General features: G+C 47.4%; 1 protein-coding gene across 4 annotated transcripts in view; it reads left to right on the top strand.

Moving 5' to 3' along the window:
• The window catches only part of SYMPK (symplekin scaffold protein), a 1074521-nt gene that overhangs the window by 504197 nt on the left and 545118 nt on the right, over positions 1-25206 (top strand). For all 4 annotated transcript variants that reach the window (XM_069644649.1, XM_069644648.1, XM_069644647.1 and 1 more), the window contains exon 15: positions 9416-9651. In XM_069644649.1, the coding sequence (XP_069500750.1) occupies positions 9416-9651 (236 nt within the window). The remainder of the gene's footprint in view (positions 1-9415; positions 9652-25206) is intronic.

Raw genomic sequence — 25206 nt, 5'->3', positions numbered from 1 at the left:
AGGGATCGCACAAAACTGAAATCCAAATCCCGGGCTATGTGAGGAGGTTGTTCCTCCTCACGGCCCGAGGGTTGGATTTCTTTGTTTCACGCCAGCGTGCATATGCGTGCTGACGTGAAACAAAGTAATTTTCACTGCGGCAGCTGAAAAAAGGCTGCCGCAGTGAAAATGAAAGGTGAGTCTCCACCTTTCTCCCCCTCGATCTGCGGCACTATTTTGCCATTTCGATTGAAGGTGGTGTCGTTGGAAAGGGGAGACCTTACCAACAACACCTTTTCTTTTAAGCATTGCTGGGCGCAGAGCACTCGATCCGTGCTCAACAATGCCCACTAGACCAGCAGGGATCTGTTTCTGAAGTGGGTGGTGGGGGCCACTTATGTAAGCGTCCCTCTCTACCCCATGCCCCCAAAGCATGGGGCCAATACCCAGGGTCCCAGCAGTGTGCCAATACCTCCCAGAAGGGAAAAGCTGTAACGCAGCCCAGCCAGAAGTCCAGGACGGTTGGAGGTGATGTCCCCGGCCTTGGATATCCGTTTACCATGTGGGTATACTGTCCCTAAGCACAGCGGCAGCTTCAGGGAGCCGCGGCAGGGTCCCCCTCCCTTCCCAGAGGTAAATTCTGTAATGCAGCCCAGCCAGTGCTCCAGGATGATTGGGGTTGATGTCCCTGGCCTTGGGCGGCTGTCTCCCATGTGGATTGACCGTCCCCAATCCCAGCAGGAACCCTGACATTTTCCAGACGGAGAAGCTCTAACACAGGCCAGCCAGAGCCCCAGGATAGTCGGGGGTAATATCCCTGGCCTTGGTGCACTGTCTCCCATATGGTGCGACCATCCCGAAGTGCAGCGGCAGTCCCAGGGAGCCCTGGAAGAGTCACTTTCCTGTCCCACACAGGAAAGTCGGGGGTAATGTCCCTGGCCTTGGGCACCTGTCTCCCATGTGGGTCTTTGCCAGGGCTTGTGGGTAATACATTCAGGGGCGATTTGCGCAAGTGAGACATCTGTGGATTCCCACGGGTGTCTTCTTTTCGGAAATGCATGGGGTTCCCTGTTTTCCTTGGTGGCTGCGACACCCCAGGCACAAATCTGTAGGTTGACTCCCAAACCCTTTGGGTGATGGCAGTGGTTTAGCCTTTTCCCTTTGCGCCCAGGTAGATGCATCCACACATGTGAGGTACCGTTTTTGTTGAGACACCTGTGGGACGCGGGAAGGTAGGACATGTGGTGTTGGTGGCGTGTTTTGGTGGGTGGGCAGAGGGAAATGTCTGAAAATTGTATTTTTTTTGTGCCAAATTTCGGACTTTGCCAGGGGTTGTGGGTAATTAATTCTGGGGCGGGTTGTGGGTAATAAATTCTGGGGCGATTTGCGCAAGTCACACCTCTGTGGATTCCCACTGGTGTCCTCTTTTCGCAAATGCAAGGAGTTCCCTGTTTTCCTTAGTGGTTTCGACACCCTGGCCCAAATGTGTAGTGTGTCCACAAGAGCAACATGTCTCAATCTGCTCTGCCAAAAGACTTGGGGTTACCAGTGGTTTAGCTTTTTCCCCTCTGCGCCCATGTAGGTGCACCCACCTTGTGAGGTACCGTTTTCGTCGGGACACCTGTGGGAACGCGGGAAGGTACATTTGTTGTGTTTGCGTGGTTTTATTAAAGTTTTGTCTCATTTGCTGCTGCCCTTTGTCACGCAACCCTTTCATTTCCCAAATGTGACCTACATTTAGTCGCTGCTTTAGCCACTATACACTTTTGTAACCTGCACAAGTCACCTACCGTTCAAAAGGTCTGGATGTTCTCTTTCAAAAAATGTATGCTTGCTCTTTACCACATTTGTTTTCCTTATTTACACATGCTACGAACGTCTGTTTAGGCTGTAAGCATAAAACTTCTGTGTACCATGGCTCTGTTTTTGGCTTGTGGTATTGCTTGTTTTGTGAAACATTACGAAAAATGTGTCATGTCCTAACTGGAAGAGTCAGGGGAATGTAGCGGAGCATTGTTTTTCTCAAAATTCACAGAAACCATTGCCTTACCGGGCCAACCTTGTCAACAGCGTAGCTTTTTTATTTAATTTTTTTCCTGTCATTTTTACCCAAACTATGTAATTTTTCCCTACATAGTTGTTGCCTGACCTGCGCAAATCACCCCTTCCTAAACTTGGAATTTTGTCTACTTTTCAGAAATATATACCTGTCTTTCCGTTCAGCTTTCCTACCCTTCTCTTCCATCTGTCCACGCATGTCCTATTGGAAAAAACAAGCCAAAATCGCCTACCTCTCACAAAACGGCTGGTAACCATATCAAAATGTTTTGTTTGCTTTCTACTCAACCTGTTCTTGAAAGCCTGGAAAATGGGGAATTCGGCACAGCAAACCATTTGTTCCTAGCACTTAAAAGGAAATAAACACAGGCCTCTTTGTACATCGTTTTATTGGCATTTTCTGGAAAAACCCAAAATGCTCTCCCTTGTTTATTTTCTCGCACCCCCTACAGCAAACTAGGATTCCTTGGTGGCGTTACGACCACCTACATGTGGGGAAAAAAAGCAGCCAAATTTGGCAGAGATATCTCATGTAACAAAAAAGTTACAATGGATTGAATGGCGATGTTAGGCAGAAACCTGTGCAGTTCCCTTAGGGAACACTGCAAAAGATTTAAGACTATAGGTGTTGGCAGTAAACCCACTTGGTAGCAGTCTGTACCACCCAGATTTACCTGGTAGCTGTGGCTGAGCAGTCAGACTTCCCTCAAGAAGAGTTAGGCAGTTTGCAAAGTATACACAATAGGCACTCAGATACAACAATACAAGCAAACACTGACCAGAGCTTTGGTATCCAAGTATATAATTATTTATTTAAAAACACACTGTTTGAAACACTCCAGCACTCTTATTGTAAAATATTCTAAACACAGTTACTATTATAATATATACACCCCTTTTTCCTTATCAGATAAGTCACTGTAAAACACCACTTATTTTCATACAGAGGTGAGCGCTTAACTAGATGGCACTCCAATAAGTTTGTGAGAAAGGGAGGGAAAAAGACAGAATATGGAAAGGTACACCACTCTAAGATTCAGGAACACTGTTAGCAAGGCAGAAGAGCATAAGTCACTGGTGAGCCAAAGTCTAAAGGCTGGGCCCACTCTTAGAGAGAGCAGAGCACAAATGCACCCAAGATCACACAGTTACACTAGGCTTAGAAAGTCTTGCAGAGGGTTCAAAAAGAGTTTAGAGGGGCTTAGGAAAGTTTAGCCAGGGTGTCCCAGGCTAACCCAAGTTCGAAAGCCGGGGACTAAATCTACCCCGTACAGTCGTTAGCAAGGGAAGCCAGGCGGGACACGGTACCTTAAGTGGGAAGGATCCTCCAGCGGTGGCAGTTGTTCCTGGTAGTGGGTGCAAGTTGCGTCGTCGTCCAGGGGAAGAGAAGATCTCGACTTGGAGGAAAGGTGAAGGTCGTTGCACTACCAGGGAAGAAACCAGCCGTGGAGTTTCTCAGTTAAAGGTGGTACCTTTGTTTCGCGGTCGTGGTAAAACGTGGTATCCCGGTTGCCGGGGTGCTTGGCACAGGCAAGGCGGCCACGAGGTACGTCGGGAAGGCGAAACTGGTTATCCCCACCAGTCAAAGGAAGAAGACTCTCCGGCGGGAGATCTCCTCTGTCGTTGGGAAAAGTGGTGAGGCAGTCCAGCAGGGCTCCACCGGTGGTGGTGTCGTGGCAGGTCGGCTCAGCTTCTCCCTCGTCGGATTCTTAGGTCCTGTGGCGACTTCTGAAGTTCCAGTCCCCAAAGCCCTGCTTTTATGCAGCAAAACCCCATTCACTCAGCCTAGCTGTCACTCAAACATGCTAAGTGGTGAGCCGGCCAGCTCACCACTTGGGCCAATCAGGATGGAGTGCTACTTGAGTTGCCTAGGCAACTCAGTCCAGGGTGCCTAAATTCCCCTCCACCCATCCTAAGTACCCCAGACAGAGTGGCACCACTTTGGAGGGCTTCTGTGGAGAAGCCCGCCAAAAAGTGGAACAAAGGGCTCGATTTGGGTTGGAGTCACAGAAGAGAACACAAACGCCATTTTAGAATCAAGTTTTGGCAAAAAATACCAACCGGCGAATTGATATTAATTAAATAAACCGGCGGTATATTCGAGGCTACCGTAAATAATTAAGTAAAGAGAGTAGCCTAAAACAATGGGAAATCCCATAGGAAAATATTCGCAGTTGAATATAAAAAGTAGTATCCACTGCCACCAGCCAAAACTCGATCAGGGGGGACGGAGACGTGCCCCCTCGACTAACAGACCCTGGGGAAATCGAATTGCCCCAGCCAGTACGTCCACAATATGATGGTTTATACTGGTTCTGTTCAGAATTTAAGACTAGTAAAGTCAATGGTGACTTTACATGCCCTGGGAGACAGTAGTCAGTCCCAGGGTATGGAGTCTATACTGGGGGGTCACTATGACACCCCTGTGTCACTGCACTGAGGGTGCTGTGAGCCACACATTACAAAAACACATGAAGCCCGATGGAGTAAAAGACCCCATAGCCCATCAAACACATCTAGATTCAAAGAAACACACTCAAATCATGTCCAAGAGTGAGGGTAAAAGAGTCTCACTCTTGGCAGGAGAAAAAAATAAACCCCAAAAATCCAGCAAAGCTGCTGGGGGACTCACTAGGTTAGGAAATTCAGCCTAAACAGAGAATTCTCCCTAACAGGCGACATACCGAAATCCCCAAAAAAGGCCTTGGCACTAGGTGGGGAAACCCATGGCAGTTAAGGGGATAAACAATTATTGTTCTTTTTAACTGTCAGTTTGAATAAGCCTTCTTTAGAAGGGGCAATCTATCAGTAACATACAAATATACTTCAAAATGCACACTCTTAGATTCTACTGAAAAGCATGTAAAAGAAAAGGGGTTATAGAATAAAGCAAGAGATCACACAATTATTTGGAAGCAGGTAAGTACTTATGGACCCCCCAAGGCAAAGTAAGTTAACCCCTTCCTGGAATGAAAGGTAAAACACAATGTCAGAGGAAAGACAAGTTATTCAGGGAGCCAGGCCAGCCAATGTCAATTGGGCAAAAGTCTAGGTGAGCTGAAGCACTTCTTGTAGGTAAGTAAAAGTCTTCCACAAAGTTTTAGAAGTCTTGTAGAAAAAGTAGCATCAAGTAGGGCCACAAGCTGGGAGGCTTGTGAGAAGTAGAAGATGCAAGCAACTCTACAGAAGCAACCAAGACAAGTCTCAACTGAGATAAAGTAAGGCTACAACAACAAAAGCTAAGTTCTCTTGGTTGTTTCTGTTCCTGTGTGGCTCTGCAGATCCTTTTGTTCCTTTGCCTCAGGCGTGGGGACAAGAGGGAGGACTTCTGGTTCCTCTCCAGCAGCAGTGGAAGTACAGCCATCTTCGAAATTATGCCCAAATTATGTCCAAACAAGTTCACTTTGGAGTTGATTGGGCCAACCAACTCAAGGGGAGACGTCGTCCTTGCAGGAGTTGCAGCAGGCGTCTCTTCCAAGTTCTTCTTCGGATTCCTTCGTCTAGTGGTCGACGCTGCCTTCCAAGCCAAAGAGCCTCCTTTTATGCAGGTTTCTCCCATTCATTTCAGCCTAGCTGTCAATCACACAGCAGGGTGACTGTCCTTGCCAGACAGCCAGCCGGCCAATCACCTTTGGTGCATTCCTGTAACCAAGGGGATTAAGCACATGGAGTTTTGTTCACCCCCTCACTTTGTCCATCTGCCCTCCAATTAGTCGTCCACTCAAGGAGAATCTTCTCTCACAGAAGGGAGGTCAGGTTCTCCATCCAGACATCAGAACCCTCAACCTTCACGCCTGGCTTCTGAAAGGTCGAGATACAAGGATTGGGACCTCCCTGATGACGTCATGTAGGTGTTGCTTTCGGCCAGAAGGCCAGCAACAAAGTCTTTATACCACTGCTGTTGGAACAAATTTTGCAGCTGGTGTAGAGAAAAGAATATCGACCCCTTTTCATGTGGTACACCAACAGTGTTATCCTTTCTACTCTACTTGGCAAATTCAGGCCTTCAAGTTGGCACTATCAAGGGCTATCTTGCAGCGCTATCGATCTTCAAGCGCACTGCAGAGGAGCCATTGTATTTCAAATTACCCTTAGTAATACAATTTCTAAAGGGATTAACTAATGTCTACCCTCCAAGACCGTTCCAGGTTCCTTTATGGGACTTAAATTTAGTCTTAAATTTCCTGATGGGTACTCCTTTTGAACCACTCCACTCATGTTCGCTAAGATTTCTCACCCTTTAAACTGTCTTGTTAGTGGCATTAACATCTGCTAGAAGGGTGAGCGAATTACAAGCTCTATCTTATAAACCCCCTCATACAATTTTTCATAAAGACAGTTGCCCTACAGGTGAAGCCTAATTTCCTCCCAAAGGTGGTTTCTGAATTCCACATCACTCAGAAAATTACCTTACCTTCATTCTATCCTCCTCCCCATCGGGGGAAAGAGGAAGAAAGGCTACATAGGCTGGACCCAAGGCGGGCTTTAAGCTTTTACATCAGCAGACTTGCTATGATTAGGCAAGCAGACCAACTGTTCGTAGGTTACTCAGGGCACAAATTGGGTCTACCGATAACAAAACAGACCATTTCCAGATGGATTATTTTGGCCATTTTGGAATGTTACAAACTAGCAGGGAAAGAGCCTCCTCAAAATCTTAGGGCTCATTCAACCAGGGGTATCGCAGCCTCTTCGGCCCTCCAAAGAGGGATTCCGATTCGAGACATATGTGCGGCTACCACATGGTCGTCCGCACATACATTCACAAGATTTTACAACCTGGATTCCTCCTCTGGTCAAGAGACTAGGTTTGGCAAAGCTGTATTACATTCTGCACATTCCTAAAGGGAAACATGGCGTTCTTACTCCCACCTCCAATTACACACCACTGCTATGGGAGTCTATCAAAGATCAGGAATACGTTGGAGGACACAATCCCTTTGAAGAACAAGTTACTTCTTACCTGGTAACCTTCTTTTGATGGGATGTTCGACGTATTCCTTATCGCCCCTCCCATCCATTCCCGCAGTAATACTTCCCTTGTGGTTGCAGCTTACGCTCCTTCAAGGTCAATAACCAATTAATGTAAAACAACTGTTAACGTCAAAACGGAACTGAGCAATGGACGCTGCGTGAGTCTACTTATACGCGTGATGACGTCGGCGCCAATACGGAGGCTGTCGAGGGACATCGGCTCGAGGGACGTCGACGCGCAGCGCTCTCTACTGAAATTTTTTTCCGAGGCCAGCAAGCTGGAGATGATCTATCAAAGATAAGGAATACGTTGGAGGAACATCCCATCGAAAGAACGTTACCAGGTAATAAGTAACTTGTTCTTCTTTGTCACATTGTTTTTGCTCATTATTACTCCTTGTGATTAAAGAGATTGCTTAGTGTGACATCACCCCATTGGTGATTATTGTATCGCCATTAAAAATAGTGTGATTATAGTGTGAATATATAAATAAATATTTTAACTTTGCAAACCAGCCTGATTCCTGGTTCAGTGTGACCGGGGGGGTTCCAAGAGAGGGGCGTGATATAAGTGGTACATCGTTCAGAATAAAAGAACTTTCAGACACAAATAAATAAGGATTTCAGTTGTGCATTGCACGCTAGGCATAGACTTGGGTGAAGTGCCGGATTGAAATCACTTACACTACAAATTGAAGATTGGCGGCAGCAATGCACGCAATTCAGATCATCTGCACTTCGCGGTTTCAGCTACTCGTAAATAGCATCACTGCGGTTCTTGGACACCTTGTGGATGTGCCTTGGTTCTGGGGGTCCAGCACTCTGTTGAGGTGGCTCAAGCTTGGTTAGTCCTGCTTCGAGGGAGTCCGGAGGATCTTCCTTGAGCTCGGGTCCGGCTTAAAGGTCATGAACTCGATTCTGGTGTTCCTGTCCCTGGCACTGGGTTCCTGCAGAAGCGAAGAAGTACAGCCAGCAGAGAGAGCGGTTCCAGTCGAGTTTGTCTTGGGGCTGATTGGTCCCACCAACCCAACGTGAGAAGTCGTCCTTTCCGGGCTGCTCTAGTTGATTAGATATTCGGAGCTTCAGCACTGCAGCAGAGCTACACCGGGCAAACTAACGGTCCAGGAGGGTGCAGCAAGCTTCTCTTCCAGTTTCTTCTTCGGTTCCTTTGTCCAGTGGTACTCTGCCTTCCTTAAAAAAGACGTCGCCTTTTATGCAAGTCGTTCCCATTCATTGGCAGCCTAGCTGTCACTCACACAGCAGGGTGGCTGTCCTCGAAGGACAGCCAACGGGCAAATCACCTTTGGGCGCATTCCTGTAACCAAGGAGACTAAGCACAGGGAGCTTTGGGCACCTCCCTTGCTTCCTGCCCTGCCAGACATGCTGGAGCCAGAGGCGGGCTTCTCTAGGAAATCCCGCCAAAGAAAAAATTGACAAAGGAGCCAATCCTGGTTTGGCACACAGAGTAAATCTCAGGAAGGGCTTTCAAACAAGAAATGGCAAAAAAAAGATGACCGGGCCCATTAGTAAAGGGTAACATAAAAATGTTACATGAGAAACTAGACAAAGGGGATACCAAGTAACCCCTCCAGCACCCTATTGTAAGATAGTGTGTGCTGGGTCTAGAAAGTTACAAATTATAAGTAAAGTCAATTTCACTTTACTGCTCTTGGAAACAGTAGTTTATCCAAGAGAAGGTATTTAAACCTTAGCAGAAATCCAAAGGATTTCTATGTGACACTGTACTGAAGGTGCTGTGTGTTCCAATGTAAAAAGATGATGCCTATGGAGTTTGTCAGACTCCAAAACCAAAAGAGAAACGGAGTTCAAATCACAGAAAAATACATGAGAGAGCGGGAGAACAGTCTCACTCTCTCCAGGATAGAAATTAAAAGTCCTTAAGTCCAGCAAAAGAGCTGGTGGTCTCTAAGGTAGAAGGGAATTAGCACATTTCTGAGAATTCTCCCTAACAAGGTGGTTGGACCGGCTGGTCCATTTGAGATTTGTACTCCTCTGTGGTGTTTAAGGAACCAATTATGACATTTGTAGGCTATGTACAGAGGTGAGGCAAGCCAAAGATTTGTTGAAGAACTGCACATGATCTTGTTGTTGGCTTCATTACTTACACAACCTTGTTGGAATTATGATATGGTCCACAAGATGTCAGTTCACTCGTATGTTTTCAATAGAGGCACCTTTTCACGAAGTATTATTAGAGCAGGTGAGTAACCTTTTTCTATATGTTTTCTGTATTCAATCAGTAAAAATGTACTTAATTATAAGGATTTTTGTTTCTTTTCATTTATTTAGCATGTCGCCTTGGTTCCTGTTTTGCCAAAAATACCAGTGTCATGTTTTTAACGTACATGAAATAAAAAATATAATCTTGTTGTTTTTCTATTAGGCTCGGGTGAAGATCCTTTCCCGTATAGTGACAGAGTTTGAACGCAATCTGAAAGTCAAGGTTCTAGCTTTCATCCTGGAAGATATCCGGAGCCGCTTGGATTTGGCCTTCTCTTGGCTTTTCCAGGAGTACAACAACTACCTTAACAACTACCCAGAAGGAAACTCAGCTGATTATGAGCAGTGTCTCATTGGCCTGCTCTCAGGACTGCAGCAGAAGCCTGACCAGAAGGATGGGTGAGTATAAAATGGAATTTGACCCTCCTTATTAACCTATTCTTTTTTCAGATTTTAGAAAGTTCTATTAGGACATTGTATACCATGTATCCTCTCTGCTTACTATTTATTTGAACGCAGGTTTACAGAGCTGTATACCAGTCCTCCTATTCCCCAGTTCATAATGTTTAATGGTAAGAGCACACCAAGTATCAACTAATCAGTATTTCCCTTTTCTGTCAGGCGACGACAGTTAATTGGTTCTTTCTTCCTTTGTTTGTTTTGAATTTTCAAAAAACACAAGTGGTGTGTAGAGAATGCAGTAGCAGAGAGTAGTGTCAGGCAGGTTTTCTTGAAGTCCACCTAGAGGTAAGACTCCTTAAAACTATTGCTTGGTATACAGGTCACCAACTCGTAATAGAAGTCTCCACTACCCAAAGGATTGGTAGAATGGCAGAGCAGCCAGGCTTATCTTATCAGGAGGATGTAAGCTGTAGGTAAGTACAATGATCCCAGTCAATACAATAGTCCAAAGAAACTCTTACACACTGGAAGATATATTAAAATATACATTTATTTTATATAGGTAAATACTTTTTTGGACTAGCCAATATGAAATATCAACATTTCTTTTCATAAGTGACTGCTTAATAGTAGTTGCTTGCGCTTACATTTGTGTAGTGGGGAACCTGTAGCAGCGGACCTGTTAAGGGAAAAGGGTATAGAACAGAACAGCAGGGAAGGGCGTGAGCGTGTGAAGAAAACGCTCAGCACAACACGAACGACCCGTTGCAAACGGAGGGCTTCCACCCTTGAAGCTGACGGCTCAATCTGGGCTTGTCAATTTGGAATTGCCGTGACGGACGATCTTGGTTTGAATATACCGCATTCCTTGTTTAACACGGTATGAACTTGCTTGCTTAAAACCCCTTGTTTCCCGGTCACGTTCTGTAAGGGGAAACATACACCTTGTTTATTTTGATTAGAGACTTTTTTTCTGAACAAACCGTATGCAACGTGAAGTGCTGTGCAAATAAATATTATTTGTTAAACTCCTCTGGTGACTCCGGCTCACTACTTAGCAAATTGTTACAGAAAATTACAGTGTTAGGGAGAATTCTCAGAAATGTGCTAATTCCTTCCACCTTAGAGACCCCCAGCAACTTAGTTGGATTTTGAGGACTTGATTTTTTCTAACCTCGAGAGAATGAGACCCTTTTTCCACTCTCTCGTGTACTTTAATGTGATTTTTGAACGTTGGGTTTCTTTTGGTTTTGGAGTCTGACAAACTCCATAGGCGGCATCTTTTTACATTGTGACACACAGCACCTTAAGTGCAGTGTCACATAGAAATCCTCTGGATTTCTGCTAAGGTTTAAATACCTTCTCTGGAATAAACTACTGTTTCCCAGAACAGTAAAGTGAAATTGACTTTACTTATATTTGTAACTTTCTAGACCCAGCACACACTATCCTACAATAGGGTGCTTGAGGGGTTACCTAGTATCCCCTTTGTCTAGCTTCTCATGTAACATTTTTGTGTTACCCTTTCCTCACTGAATGGCTGGTGGCAGTGGTTTACTTTTAACTACTGTGTTGTGCATTTACCACGGGCTGCGTTCACAGCTGCGGTAAAGTGCCCAAGGGTGCCATTTTTGTCAAAATGTTCCCGGTCTTTTTTTTTTCATCACCTCTTTTTGGAAAGGTCCTTCTTGAGATTTACTCTGCACGCCAAACCAGGTTTGGTCCCATTGTTCACTTTGCCTTTGGCGGGGGTTCACAAGTGAAACTCTCCTCTTGCTCCAGGGTGTCTGGCGGGGGCAGGAAGTGAGGGAGGTGCCCGAAACTCCCTGAGCTTAGTCTCCTAGGAGACACAAATGCACTCTGTGGTGATTGGCCAGCTGACTTTCCGGCAAGGACAGCCACCCTGCTGGGTGACTGACAGCTTGGCTTGAATTAATGGGAGAAACCAGAATAAAAGGCTAGGCGTTTGGCTTGGAGGGCAGAGTCGACCACTGGACGAAGGAACCGAAGAAGAACTTGAGGAGGACGCCTGCTGCAACTCGTGGACCGTTGGTTTACCTGACGAAGCCCTACTGCTGTGCTGAAACTACAAATTCGTATCGACAGAGAAGCCCCTGCAAGGACGACTTTTCTCCTTGAGTCGGTGGGACTAATCAACTCCAAAGTAAGCCACCTGGACATCTTCTCGGAGCTGGTTGAATTTCCAAAGAGTTGCTGCTGGAAACTGAATAGCCAGGGAGAGGAACACCAGATTGTATGTTGCTTTTAAGTTGGCCAAGAGCTCCAGGAAGATCTTCCAGACTACCAGCAAGCAGGACAGACCAAGCCTGAACCCCCCAGGTCCCCTCCACAACAGAGTGCGGGACCCTAGAAACCGCTGTGTTGCTATTTGCGATAGTTGCAAGGAGCTGAAACACTGAAGTGCCACTTGTTTGAAGATTGCTGGTTGTGAGCAGTGACCCTCCCATTGCAGTGCAGGAGTCCCCAGATGTCGTCCCTCTTGTCCCCACGACGGAGGCCCAGAAACAGTGAGGCAGAGCTGCACAGGAACAGGAGTCATCTGCTGCACTTTTTCTTCACTCCAAAGGTACTTTATAGTCTGACAGAACCTGCCTCTTATTGTAGAGTTGCTTGCATCTTCTACTACTCACAAGCCTAAATAGCTTGTGGCCCTACATTGATTCTTCTTTTCGCCAAAGACTTCTAAAACATTGTGCAAAGACTTTTCTACTTAACCTACCAGAAGTGCTTCAGCTCAGATAGACTTTTGCCCATTGACTTTGGCTTAACCTGTTATACTGAATGACTCTGCTTAGGGGGTCCGAAAGTATTTGCCTGCTTAAGAATTTTTGTTGTCTCTTGTTTGTTCTAATAACCTTTTCCTTTGACCAATTCCTAAGAATGTTCTAAATGCAACAGTAAGATATGAATGTCCCCAGCACCCTCACCTGAGGGTGTAGGTTGTGACTGTGGGCCATCCCAAAAGGGTCTTTACTGATTTAGAAACTAAGAGTGTGTAGTTTTGGAGAGTGTATTTGTGTATTGCTTTTATATTGCTCCCTTCTGAAGAAGGCTTATTCTAACTGACTGATAAATTAATAATAGTTTATTGAAAGAACCTTGTGTGTTTATTTTAATACTAGTCACTGTGAATCTCTGTAACTGTCCTACAGCTCACATTGACCCCTATTGAGATAAGCCTGGCTGCTCAACACGCTACCAACCTGTGTAGTACAGATTTATACCAAAGTTTGGGTACCTATTGCCAGGAGGTCAGGGTTGTTGTAGTGCACACAAAGGGTACTGCATACAATCTTGCCTAACAGACAGTTCCACTGTTTAAGTAATAGTGGCGCACACCCGCATTTGTTAGTGAAATTACAGTTTCATTCATTTACAAAGCCACTCAGTCTGTAGGAAGGAAAAAGGTGATTATTCAGTACTAGGAGCAGTGTTTTACTTCTTAGCAACACGTTTCAAGGCTTCCAATGCTTTAGCAGTCCAATCCCTAACTAGTCAATTGTTCATCAGTCTGTGTAGTGTAGGGAGCAAAGGTTTTATTTTTATGCAGCAGCAGAAAAGGGCAAAGTTCCTCAGGATACTTTAGTTACTGTAAATAAAATGCTTTAGTAGGATAACAACAAATAAGGACCCTGCAAAGGACTCCCTAAATGAGAGCAAGATGTTGAGCTTGTCCAAGAGGTATGGGTGAACACCCAAACACCTGCTATCGCACTCCAGTCGCACAGGAGCGACTATTCGGTTAGAGGTAGGTTCTACCTTGAGCCACACAGTACCTTGGAGTGGTTGATGAAAATGCAGCTGGATTCTTTCTGACCAAGTCTTCTGATTTCCTCGATCTGGTGACGAAAGGAAGGTCTCTGAATGGGATCACAGCAGCAGTCGTGAGAAAAGACCCTCAGCAGGGATTTCTTTGGTCTCCCTTGACGATCTGGGATTTTGGCACCTTTATCAGCTTCAGCAGTTGACGGTTACCGCCTGGTTGTTCTGCCTCGATTCTGCAGTCCTGCACTCTGGTGACAGGGACTTTGATGAGTGCGGTCTTGCCTCTAGATGTCCAACTGGAGCGCGACAAAGTTCTGGGGGGATTAGTTCACACAAAGACGTTGCACTGCAAATAGGTCAGAGGTCCCCTGGTAGTCTTTGTTTGCTGAAACGAAACAAATGATGGGTGGAAGGTTTTGAATTAAGCTGAACCACTGGCATTGCTCTGGGCAACCTTCCATGCCACCGGTTTTTGCTATTCTGAGCCATTGCAAAAGGTGTCAAGCCATATGCAAATCAGTCAGGTACTGCCACCAATGGGAGCAGCCCTGTCCAAACTGCTATGCCGGGTCTCCTCTGCACGGATAAACAAGCAACCCCAGCCATGTTTCGGCCTTGTTGGACCTCCTCAGTGAGGTGCAGCTTGATTCCCTATGGCGCAGCGAGCACGGGACCCACAACTGGGCATACCCTCTCACACAGGAAGACATACTGAAACCCAACAAATGATGGGTGGAAGATTTTGAATTAAGCTGAACCACTGGCTTTGCTCTGGGCAACCTTCCACGCCAACATTTTTTAGCCCTTTCTGTTCCATTGCAAAAGGAGTCCAGCCATATGCAAATCAGTCAGATACTGCCACCAATGGGAGCAGCCTTGTCCAAACAGCTAGTCTGTGTCCCCTGTGCACGGAAACACAAGCAACCCCAGACGTGTGTCAGCCTTGTTGGGCCTCCTCATTGAGTTGCAGCTTGGTTCCCTATTCTGTTTGCTGCCCTGGAAGGTCGCAGCACTTCGTGGGATGGCTCGAACTGCAGTGTCTCAGGGGTGGTTAATCCCACCAGCCAAAGGGGGCGGAGTTGTCTTCAGAGGTCCTCTGCCGATAAGAAAACTGAGTGACTGAGCAGCCAGGCCCATCTTAAGAGGGGTAATGTGAGCTGTAGAGCTGTACAACGATATTAGTAAATACGGTTCTGATGCTTGTTAATCTGCTTAGAATCACATGATGTGCATATGGTCCGACATCCAGTGGTAACCGCGGAGTATTGCATCGTGTCTTTTGGGGGACCGAAAGGGGACGTCGGCATAGGCGTGTCTGAAACACTATCCCTATTGTGACGTGTGTAGTACCCAAAATCCCTCACGCGCCGAGGGCCCTCAGATTGTTTTTTTCCGCCCAGATAACTGGTCGCCCTATAGTGGAGCTCTTCATGAGACATTGTTTATCTTACCGAATTATCAGTTATTCCCCGTTAAGTCACTTCGCCCATCAAGAACATCTTTGACGAGACTACGGGGGAATCGTCTACGGCTGTGGGTTCCGGCGCCTAAGATCTGGCGTTCGGACTTCCACATGGTCGGGCCTTCTGGCCGGCCTACACAGTAGGGAGAGTGGGCTCGGGGTTTGCCATACTGTTATGTCTTTCCTCTTTTCCACTGCTTTCCTTTTTGGTCTGGTCACCCTTCCCTTTTGCTATGGAAAGGACTCCATTTAGATTCTGCCCTGTGTTTAGGGTCAGATATCTGTGGAAAGACGCGCACATGTCGTGTAGCGCTTGTCTCCCTCTAGAGCACAACGAGAAGCGGTGTTCGGCGTGTAAACTTCTTAAACCTAAAACCCTTAAGGAGCGCCGGTTGAAGCGGTGGGCCGCGTACGGAACGTCACGCGTGGAGCCTCCCTCCCCTGCCGCGACACCAGCCGAAAGTGACGGGGGTACATCGGATGACCAAACGTCCAACGCGGACCTTATAGACCTTGAGGCGGACTATTCTAGGGCCGCCACGCCCGTCCCCGACTCTTCCAGGCTCGACTCCGGTCTTGCTACAGGGGCGTGCAATCGCACCGCACAAAGCACACAACCCAAGCGCCCTCCTCGACGACTTCGTCGAAGAAGGCGAAAGCGCCAACGGGTCCGACGGAAACTTCGGCGACGCCCACGGATCGGTCTGATCCGAAGCCTTCCCCGCATCCGCAGCAGCGCATGACGACTGGGCATAAGAAACATAACAAGGGTGCTACTCCCCAAACTACATGCGCCGAAGTTTCAGAACAAGAAACTTTGACGGATTCCAAGGTTCCCAAGGCCCGTACAGGCCTGAAAACTACAAGTAGGCCTCTACCCGAGAACCCATCCACTGGCCCTTCTGGAGCCGCGGAAGACATTTTTGTTGCCGACACATCACCAGAGGCGTTGTCTCCCGAAGATTCGGTGACTATCCGTAAGAGCATCAATAGGATTGCTACGGCGGTGGGCCTAGTACCAGTTCCGCCCACAGTTATGGGCCAATCCGCCGAAAAGTTTTCCACTGATTGGGAAGACGATCCCGAAGACTCTTACGAAGAAAGCCAGTTACCCCTCTCAAGCACCCTGAGGAGATCCTCTCAACGCCTTAGGACAGAGAACACGGTTCCTACTCAGCTAGGTCCATTTGGGTCATCCAAGTGGACCACGGAGCAATTCGAGGGGTGTATGGATCGGCTGGAGCAGTTTTTCAGGGCTTCTGATCAACCTCTGCCGAAAAAAGCTTGGGTAGACCCTAACTCTCAAACACAAGATGTCCAACACCTAGATGTCCAACACCAAGTTGACTATCAAGATGTCCAGATGGACATGTATAGAGACATCTATACAGAAGAAGAGTCTTCTTTTCTGGACAACTATGGGGAAAATCAAGAGGCAACGGACAACTGGGCGGACTCCCAGCAGAACGATCACAACTCTGATATCTTTTGCCTCGACTCTCCCCCATCCACCCCGATTCAACAAGCTTCCCCGGTAGATGATCAGATGGCTTTCAACAACATGTTAAAAAAAGCAGCAGAATTCTTTAAAATTGCCACGCTGGAAGCCCTGCCCGAACAAGATTTCGCGGAGGACATAATTAATGAAAAGCCTCCGGCAAGCCAGTCTATCCCTCTCTTGAGCTCTGTAAAGAGACGGCTGGCCCCTTCCTTACTCACACCCGCTCAGACTAGGGCTGTGAACCCAAGGGTCGAAAAACTTTTCCGACCCTCCCCCACCGACCCGCTTTATATCAGAGGACACGCAATCCCAGACTCGCTGGTAGTGACCAACACTCGCAAGAGAGCAGGGGTTCCCCTTGCCACGGGAGAGTCACCCCCGGACAAGGGGTCCAAAAGGTTGTATGCCTTAGGCAAACGGGTTACATCGGTGGCGGCCTATACCGTCTGGATTGCCAATAACACAACGTTACTGGCAAGCTACGTCGACGCCCATTGGAACCTACTCCAGTAAGGCCTTCAAGAGGTTCCGGAACCAACTAGAGCCAAGCTTCTCGCCATTGTCTCGGAGGGCAAACTTGCCAATCGGAATGTGGTAAAGAATACCCTGGACACCGCAGAGACAGCAGGCAGGTCTCTCTCACAGGGTACTCTCCTAAAGAGGCACGCGTGGCTGCGCACGTTGGGCTTCAGGCCTGAGACCCAGGCATCCATTATTAACAAACCCATCGAAAAGGCCAACCTCTTTGGGAAGGCGGTAGACGATGCGTTGGAGACAGCCAAGAAGAAGCACGAGACTATTAAGTCGCTGCACCAAATTTCCCAGAAACCCTCTTCACAGAGGGGCAGTAATTCTCGGCAGTCCTTTCGAGGACAAGCCCGCGCCGCTCAAAACAATTTCGGCACGGGCAACTTCAACTCAAGTCATCCTGCTGCAAGCCCCACTTACTACCCCCAGAGGGGTCAGAAGCGCGGAAAGAATAGAGGCAGAGGCTCCAATTCCAGAGGAGCGTCCACTTCGGGTCAGAAATGAACGCCAAGTCCAGGTCCCCTCCCATGTCTCCCCGGTCGGGGGGCGATTAACATCTTTCCTCAAGGCATGGGAGGGGATAACTTCAGACCAGTGGGTCTTAAAGACGGTCGCCCACGGTTACTGCGTGGAATTCGCCCGACCTCCGCAGTTCAGACTGCCGAAACATCAACGCCTTTTACCGGAAGATCTGCAAATCCTGATCCAAGAGGTGGAAGCGCTGCTGGGAAAGGACGCCATAGAAGCCGTCCCGGTTCTTCAGGTAAACAAGGGTATCTATTCAGTGTACTTCCTTGCACTCAAAAAGGATCTCACCATGCGTCCTGTTCTAGACCTGCGCCCAGCGAACAAGTTCATAAAGCCCCAGAAGTTTTGCATGGTAACACTGCAAGAGGTGATCCCATTGCTAAAACAGGGGGACTTCATGACAACATTGGATATGAAAGATGCATACTTTCATATTTCAATGCTGCCAGTACACACAAAATTCCTAAGGTTCGTGATTCAGGACAAACACTACCAAACCTGATTCAAACATAGTAAAAGCCCAGAAGGAACTAACTGACAAGAAATGGTGAAAAAAGACTGTGGCCATTTTGAGAAAATGATCACTCTTGGGTACTTTACTGCAGCTGAGACATAAGCTTGCAGATACATGGCACAAGGTAGTTAAAAAGAAAGCACTGCCACCAGCCATTCAAGTTAGTGTAACAGAATGTTACATGAGAAGTGGGATAAAGGAATTACTATGTAACTCGCCAGCACTCCACATAGGTTGTGTGTGTGCTGGACCCACAAAAGAAAAGGTAAGTAAGACAGGAGTCATCTTACTATTCTTGGGAACAGTAGTTCACCCAAGAAAAAGTCCTGAGTCCAGCAAAAGAGATGGGGGTCTCTAAGGTCCAAGGGAATTTGTACAGAAATTAACATTCTCCCTAACACCTAGTATAACTGTGTGTTATCCAGAATGTGGTTATAGGTTTCTACTGTTCCTTGAATGAGTGTTCTATTATTCAGAAAAGTATACTTGCAGGTTGGTTTGCTAAGTGATTCCTTAACTGAGTGTCACTGCATGACTGACCAGGTCTACTACCCTTGGTTTACTGTCCTTGGTTTACTGTAAAGTAATCTAAAAGTAACTGATGGTTTTACTCTTACGCTTTAAGAATGACACAATGTTAGTCAAGGGAGGTAAACCCTATTGGTAAGCTTTTACACTCATTCAGTTAAGAATAATGAAACAGTACCAATACTTATTACTTTTCAGAAGGAGGGAAACCTACTTTAGAGGGGCAGAATGCAACTCAAAGGTAAGCATACACTTAATGGCACTTTGTAACTTCTTATTTCACAGATATAGTTACCACACAAACTTCTTTAGCAAGCACTTTTACACTTGTTATAATTTCATGACAGACTCCTTATCTTGTAAAGTCCTTCCCTAGTCTATAGCATGAGTTTTCTCAGAAGCAAAAGGGGGTGCCAGCCGTAGGCAGGTCAGGATAGATTTCAGTTGCAGGAAAGTTAAAGTTCCAGAGGATATCTTTTTAAATAGGTATTCACTTTAGAATGAGTTGAAAGTGTTGAGGGACTTCACAGAATGCTCCCTATATGCGTTCCACCATTAGGACTGAGCAAGTGGTATGGGAAAACACCCAACCACACATCACCCCTCAGCCTCACAAAGTGCACTCCAGACTTAAGGTAAGTACTACCCACGCCCACACAATACCTTAGGAGAAAAGGAGAGCTTTGGAGTGGATGCCTTCAGGATGCAGCAGCACAGGACCCAGTCCCTGGATTCTTTTTCTGGAGACAAAAGAACTGGACACTGGGTGGGAACTTGCAGCAGCATGTGTCGGAGTAGGCTTCCAGCAAAGATTTCTTCATGGAGTTGCGCGGCTCTGTGGATTTGGCTCCTTTTTACAGCAGAAACAAACCTAAGGTGATGCCACACGGAACATACTACTTTAATTCACTTGATGCATTATAAGCAAAAGATTCATTCCATTAAAGAGTACCAGGATGGGGTGTCAATTTCTTTTTTTTATTAGACAAGTTCTATTTTAAAAGCATCAAATACAAATATATATTTTAATATTGCATAGTTTCGACATAAATTCTGTGTACATTCAAGCTCATATTTCTTTTATTTGTATTTGGTTAAGAATTCAAGCTCATATGCTCACTTAATTTCATGCGCACATCTTGCATATATCTAGGCTAAACATCAGATCTAGCCTTCAGAAAACAAAGAACCACACATTTGTGCAAAATAACACACAGTGAAAAAGGCGCAAAAGAAATTCTTAAGCCCCTACTAATAATGTAAGTAGTACAAGCCACTGTGGCCAGATAGTCAAATAGTCCTGAAATTAAGTGAACATATGAGCTTGAATTTATACATATTTTATGTAAAAACTATGCAATATTAAATATTTGTATTTGATGTTTTTAAAATAGATTTGGTCTAATAAAGAAAACAAATTTTGATAAAACTTTGTATGTCCCATTTGCCATACACTGACCCCCCAGCCTGGTACTCCTTAATGGAATGAGTCTTTTGCTTATAAGGCATAAAGTGAATTAATTAAAGTAGTATCGGTCCATGTGGCATCACCTTAGGTTTGTTTCTGACAGTTCTATCCCCAGATGCCCATGAAGAAGGGGATTCCCAACCTCAAGGTTTCATATCCTTTGTATAGCAGCCAGATGAGAACGAATATTGCCGGTAGGATTCTCTTCTCTCTGTCCTGCACTCTTGGTGAGGGGACTTAAGGGATTCAAATCATGTCTCTGGAGGTCCAGCAGGAGTCCAACAGAGTTTCAGCTGGATTTGGACTTCGGAAGACCATGCACCGCACTCGGGCTCGAGGTCCCAGGGTATTGGCGGTTTGCAGCCCAGCAAGGGTGCAGCACGTCGTGGGATGGCTCAAAAAATGCAGTTCTTCTAGACACTAGTGGATCTGTGAGCGTCTGGGTAGGAGTAGTGGCGTTCGTGACCTCCAGGTCGATTGGAAGATATGGCTGCATCAGGCTCTGGTTACACAGCTGGCTCTCCGGTCGCTGGAAATCATTACAGATGTCTTTTTTCTTCATTTTCCTCTTCAGATTCAGCTGTCGACTTGTCAGCAGCTTCCAGGTTCGGAGTATTTATCAGGAACTACAGCTCCACTTCTGCAATCTCTCCCTGCAGTTTGCAGAAAGGGGCGGTCTGACTGTTCGGCTGTCCAGTCAGCACAGCCAGCCCCCCACTGGGACTTGGTTCCTTTTAGGCAAGGTGGAAGACAAAGGGCTGTGGAGTTTTGCACTCCTCCCTTGCTTCCTGCCTTCTCAGACACACTTGAGCCCAGGTGTGAAATACCAAAGGAATCCCGCTGAAGACAAAACTTCCACTGATGTTGTTCCCACCTAGTATGGCAGGGGAAGACCTCAGAAACAACAAGCAAATGAGAAATGGAGAAAAAGAGTTGCCCACCATTCTAGCAGAATGGTGCCCTTCTCTGCATTACTGATACTGATTTAACAGCCTGCGAGTAATATGACTAAAAAGTCACTAAGGTAAAACCGCTGCCACTAGCCATTCAAGTAAACTTGCAGTTGTAACAAAAACATTTTCAGGTAAGTGTTGGGGAGAAAACCCAGCACGTTTTGTAGAACCTCTAGACCTTCGCCTGAACTCTTGAATGAGTGGAGCCTTTTCCCACTCATTCATTCTTCTGGGCTCTGTCTTTCGGAACTCTATTCTTTTGTATTTTACCTGTACTATGCAGTCTATATGCAGTCTATTTTTCTCCATAGCTCTTAAAGGCATCTGTATTTTACTATTGCAGCACACAGCTTCTTATGAGCAGTGGTTTTGGGGAGCATGGGGTCCTCCTTTAAAATTATTTTTCTATATCCTCAAATAAGTACAGTTCTTACTTAGTTTCTCCAGCGTGGGGTCTGGCATGGATTCACATGCTCCTGAATATTCCCCGTCGTCAGGCTGGGAATCCTCGGTAAAGAAAAAATCAGTTTGTTTAATTTCTGAACTCTCTCTCTCTCACAACAACCAATCACTGAGCTATGGGTAATACTGCCCCCAGCCAATGACGGCCCTCCTCTGGCAGCCATCTTCAGACCTTTACCGCACGTTGAAGTGTTGGGAGTCCTCGTGTTTAGCTCTCGAGCTTTTACTGTGTTTTTCGCTTTTTGAAAGAGTATTTCCTAATTTTTCGGTCAATCGGGCCTTGTGCTCCATCGATCAACCGATCAGATTAACGGAAAATTCATTGAATTTCTTCGTAGAGGCTTCCAGAAGATTCTTTCGAGTCTACACCGTGTGGACCATTTTGGAGGAGAAGGAGGATTTGACTCCCCTGTTCAAGATCTGCTCCAGCGGTGGCTCGCGGAATGTCTTTTCGGACGACAAGCATTCCGAATGCCTTTACTGCCTGTACGCGACGCACAAGGAGGAAGTGCGTTTTGCCAGGCGATGGTCCCTAGCACGATGAAGGATCGGCACAGGCGGCTCAACGAGTGGCTACAGGCCAAGGCCTCTGCTCTCAGTGGGTCCCAGCAGCAGGCCTCCCCCAGTTCCAAGAAGGCTGAGTGGTCTTCTAAGACCTTTGAGGGCGCCCCTTCCCTGGGGGTCCAACAGAAGGCAAAGCACTGCGAGTCTGCTGTCACTGGGAGCGCTGTTGCGATGGGCTCCTCGGCGGCCTGGGCGCATTCGACGTCTACAGCCTCCGTCACCCGTCATTGCTCAGGATCTTAGGCCAAGAGGGAAGTCGGACCATCCGCGCAAACTCAAGGAGAGGCCCAAGTCCATCCTACCCGAGAAGCCCAAAGGGGAGCGTGGCTCAGACCCTCCCCCTAAGGAAAAGGCCAAGCAGGACAAGGCTCCGGCCCTGACCGTGAAGGCCAAGGTGCACCCAGCGAAGGCCCAGCCTTCCATCGCGGGAGTGGCGGCGTCTCTGGCAAAGGCCACCGAGACGGCCCAGCAGTATGCGACCCCTAAATCCAGGGCGTCCCTTCCTCCCAGGAGGGAGGCTGCGTTCCAGCCCATAAAGATGACCCCGGAGAAGAGGCTGCCCGTCATCTCCCCGAGACCTTCACCGCTGGAAACAAAGAAGGGGGGGTGCAGTGGCCCTCCAGGATATGGATATCTCCTATGAGGAGGAGCTCACCGGTCTGCAAACCATCCAGGATGAGGGAAACGTAGGAAGCAGGCCCAACGACGAGCGCGCCGACGAAGGTGACGGCGAGGTCACAGTCGAGTAAGAGCAGCAAAGCGACAATGGCCTGGGCTCCCAGCCTGTTCCGCCTGCACCTCAGCTGCCACCCCCACCTCAGGTACCTCCTAGAGACATCTCGATGGACATCCTTTTGGCACTGCATACGCCGGTGTCGGAGATCCAGACGAGGATGCCTATTGCGCCGGCAGCCCCACCCGCGGTGCCAGCAACGGCTGACATCCCCATGGGGAACCCCCGGCAAAGAAGAGGAGGGTACACCCCTCCACCTCCTTGCCACCTGTCGCCCCCCTCGAATCCCCCTCCGCCCGAGGGATGAGACTGATCCGGACACAGTGGGCACGGGTACGGACGACGGCGGTTTAGGGGTCCTCCCGTCACCGCCTCCCAGATCTTCGCCACCGGACAAAATTGGCTCGTTCCAATCGATCTCCAGAGCATCAGAACTTTTTCAGCTTGCTCCGGAGGTGGAGGGCTTCTTATATCGGCCCGAAGAGGAAGACCATCCTCTCGGTCCCACTCCTGGATGACATTTGGGACGAGGGTTTGGTGCTCATGAAGAACCCTTACACTGCTCTGGCGAAGAGGGATCGCCTCAAGAAAAAGTACAGGGTGCCGGTCTCCGCGCCCAAATGCTTTCGGGTCCCAGCCTTCCCCGGATTCTGTAGTGTCCGCGGCGGCCATGAAGAAGTCCTTGGCTGGTTCGGCCTCGGCGGCTGCCACCCCACCGGAAAGCGAGGGCAAGAAGTTGGATGCCATGGGACGACGGGTCATCTATTCTATTCTGTAGCGACTACCATCATGGCCACTAACGCACTCGACATCGTGGCTCATTACGACCAGGAGTTGTGGTTCAAGATCGCTCCCTATCCTGGACTTCCTGCCAGACGACAAGAGGTTGGAAGCGTTGGAGATTCTGCAGGAAGGCGAGGTGGTGTCGGACCACGCTGTTAGGCAAAGTTTGTATGCAGTACCCTTTGAGTGCACTACACACAACTCTAAATACAGGTATACGGAACCCAGCCTTTGGTATAAGCTTGTACTACACAGTTTTGGTAGCGTGTTGAGCAGCCAGGCTCATCTCAAGCGGGATCAATGAGAGCTCTAGGGGAGTTACACAGAGATTCACAGTGACAAGTATTCAAATAAACGCTTGCACCCAAGGTTTCTTGAATAAACAATTATTAATGTATTTATCATTTAGAATAAGCCTTCTTCAGAAGGGAGCAATATAAGAGTAACACACAAATACACTTTAATACTGTACACTGTTTCTAAATCAGTGAAGACCCTTTTGGGATGGCCCACAGATACAACCTACACCCTCAGGTGACTACAGTAGCTAGGGTGCTGGGGACATTAATATCTTACTGTTTGCATTAAGAATACTGTTATAAGTTGGTAAAAGGAGAATATTATTAGAAAAAAAGACCACAAATAATATTAAGCAGGCAAATACTTTTGGATCCCCGCAGCAGAGTCAGTCAGTATAACAGGCTAGACCAAAGTCAATGGGCAAAAGTCTTGTATAGGATGAAGCACTCCTGGTAGGTAAGTAGAAAAGTCTTTGCACTATGTTTTAGAAGTCTTTGAAGAAAAGAAGAATCAAATGTAGGACCACAAGCCGTTAGACCTGTGAGTGATAGAAGATGCAAGCAACTCTACAGCAAGAGTTAAGTTCTCTGAGACTTTTTACAGTACCTTTGAATTGAAGAAAAGATGCAGCAGGTGACTTCTGTTCCTGTGCATCTCTGCAGATCTCACTGTTCCTGGGCCTCTGTCATGGGGACAAGAGGGAGGACTTCTGTGGACTCCTGCACTGCAATGGGACAGTCACCGCTCGCAACCGGCAATCTTCAAATCAGTGGCTGTTCAGTGTTTCAGCTCCTCGCATCTACCGCAAATAGCAACAACGCGCTTCCTGGCTGTCGAGATGGACTTTCCTTGCTTCTGGGGTCCCGCACTCAGTTGAGGGGGCTCAGGCTCCGTCAGTCCTGCTTCCTGGGTGTCCGGAGGATCTTCTTGGAGCTCTTGGCCAGCTTAAAAGCAATGCATACAATCTGGTGTTCCTCTCCCTGGCTATACGGTTTCCAGCAGCAACTCAATTGAACCAGCTCCGAGAAGGATGTCCAGGTGGCTTGCTTTGGAGTTGATTTGGTCCCACCAACTCAAAGGGAGTAGTTGTCCTTACAGGGGCTTCTCTGTCAATACGAATTTGGGGTTTCAGCACAGCAGCAGGGCTTCACCAGGCAAACCAACGGTCCAGGAGTTGCAGCAGGTGTCCTCTTCAAGTTCCTTCGTCCAGTGGTCTGCCTTCCAAGCCAAAAGCCTCGCCTTTTATTCAGTTCTCTCCCATTCATTCCAGCCTAGCTGTCAGTCACCCAGCAGGGTGGCTGTCCTTGTCGGCCAGTCAGCCGGCCAATCACTACAGAGTGCATTTGGGTCACCTAGAGACTAAGCACAGGGAGTTTCAGGCATCTCCCTCACTTCCTGCCTACCCCAGACACCCTGGAGCAAGAGGTGGGCTTCACTCGTAA

Source organism: Ambystoma mexicanum, chromosome 2p (assembly GCF_040938575.1).
Source record: "Ambystoma mexicanum isolate Mex_15411 chromosome 2p, UKY_AmexF1_1, whole genome shotgun sequence".
NCBI lineage: Eukaryota > Metazoa > Chordata > Amphibia > Caudata > Ambystomatidae > Ambystoma > Ambystoma mexicanum.
This window is presented reverse-complemented; position numbering and strand designations above follow the sequence as displayed.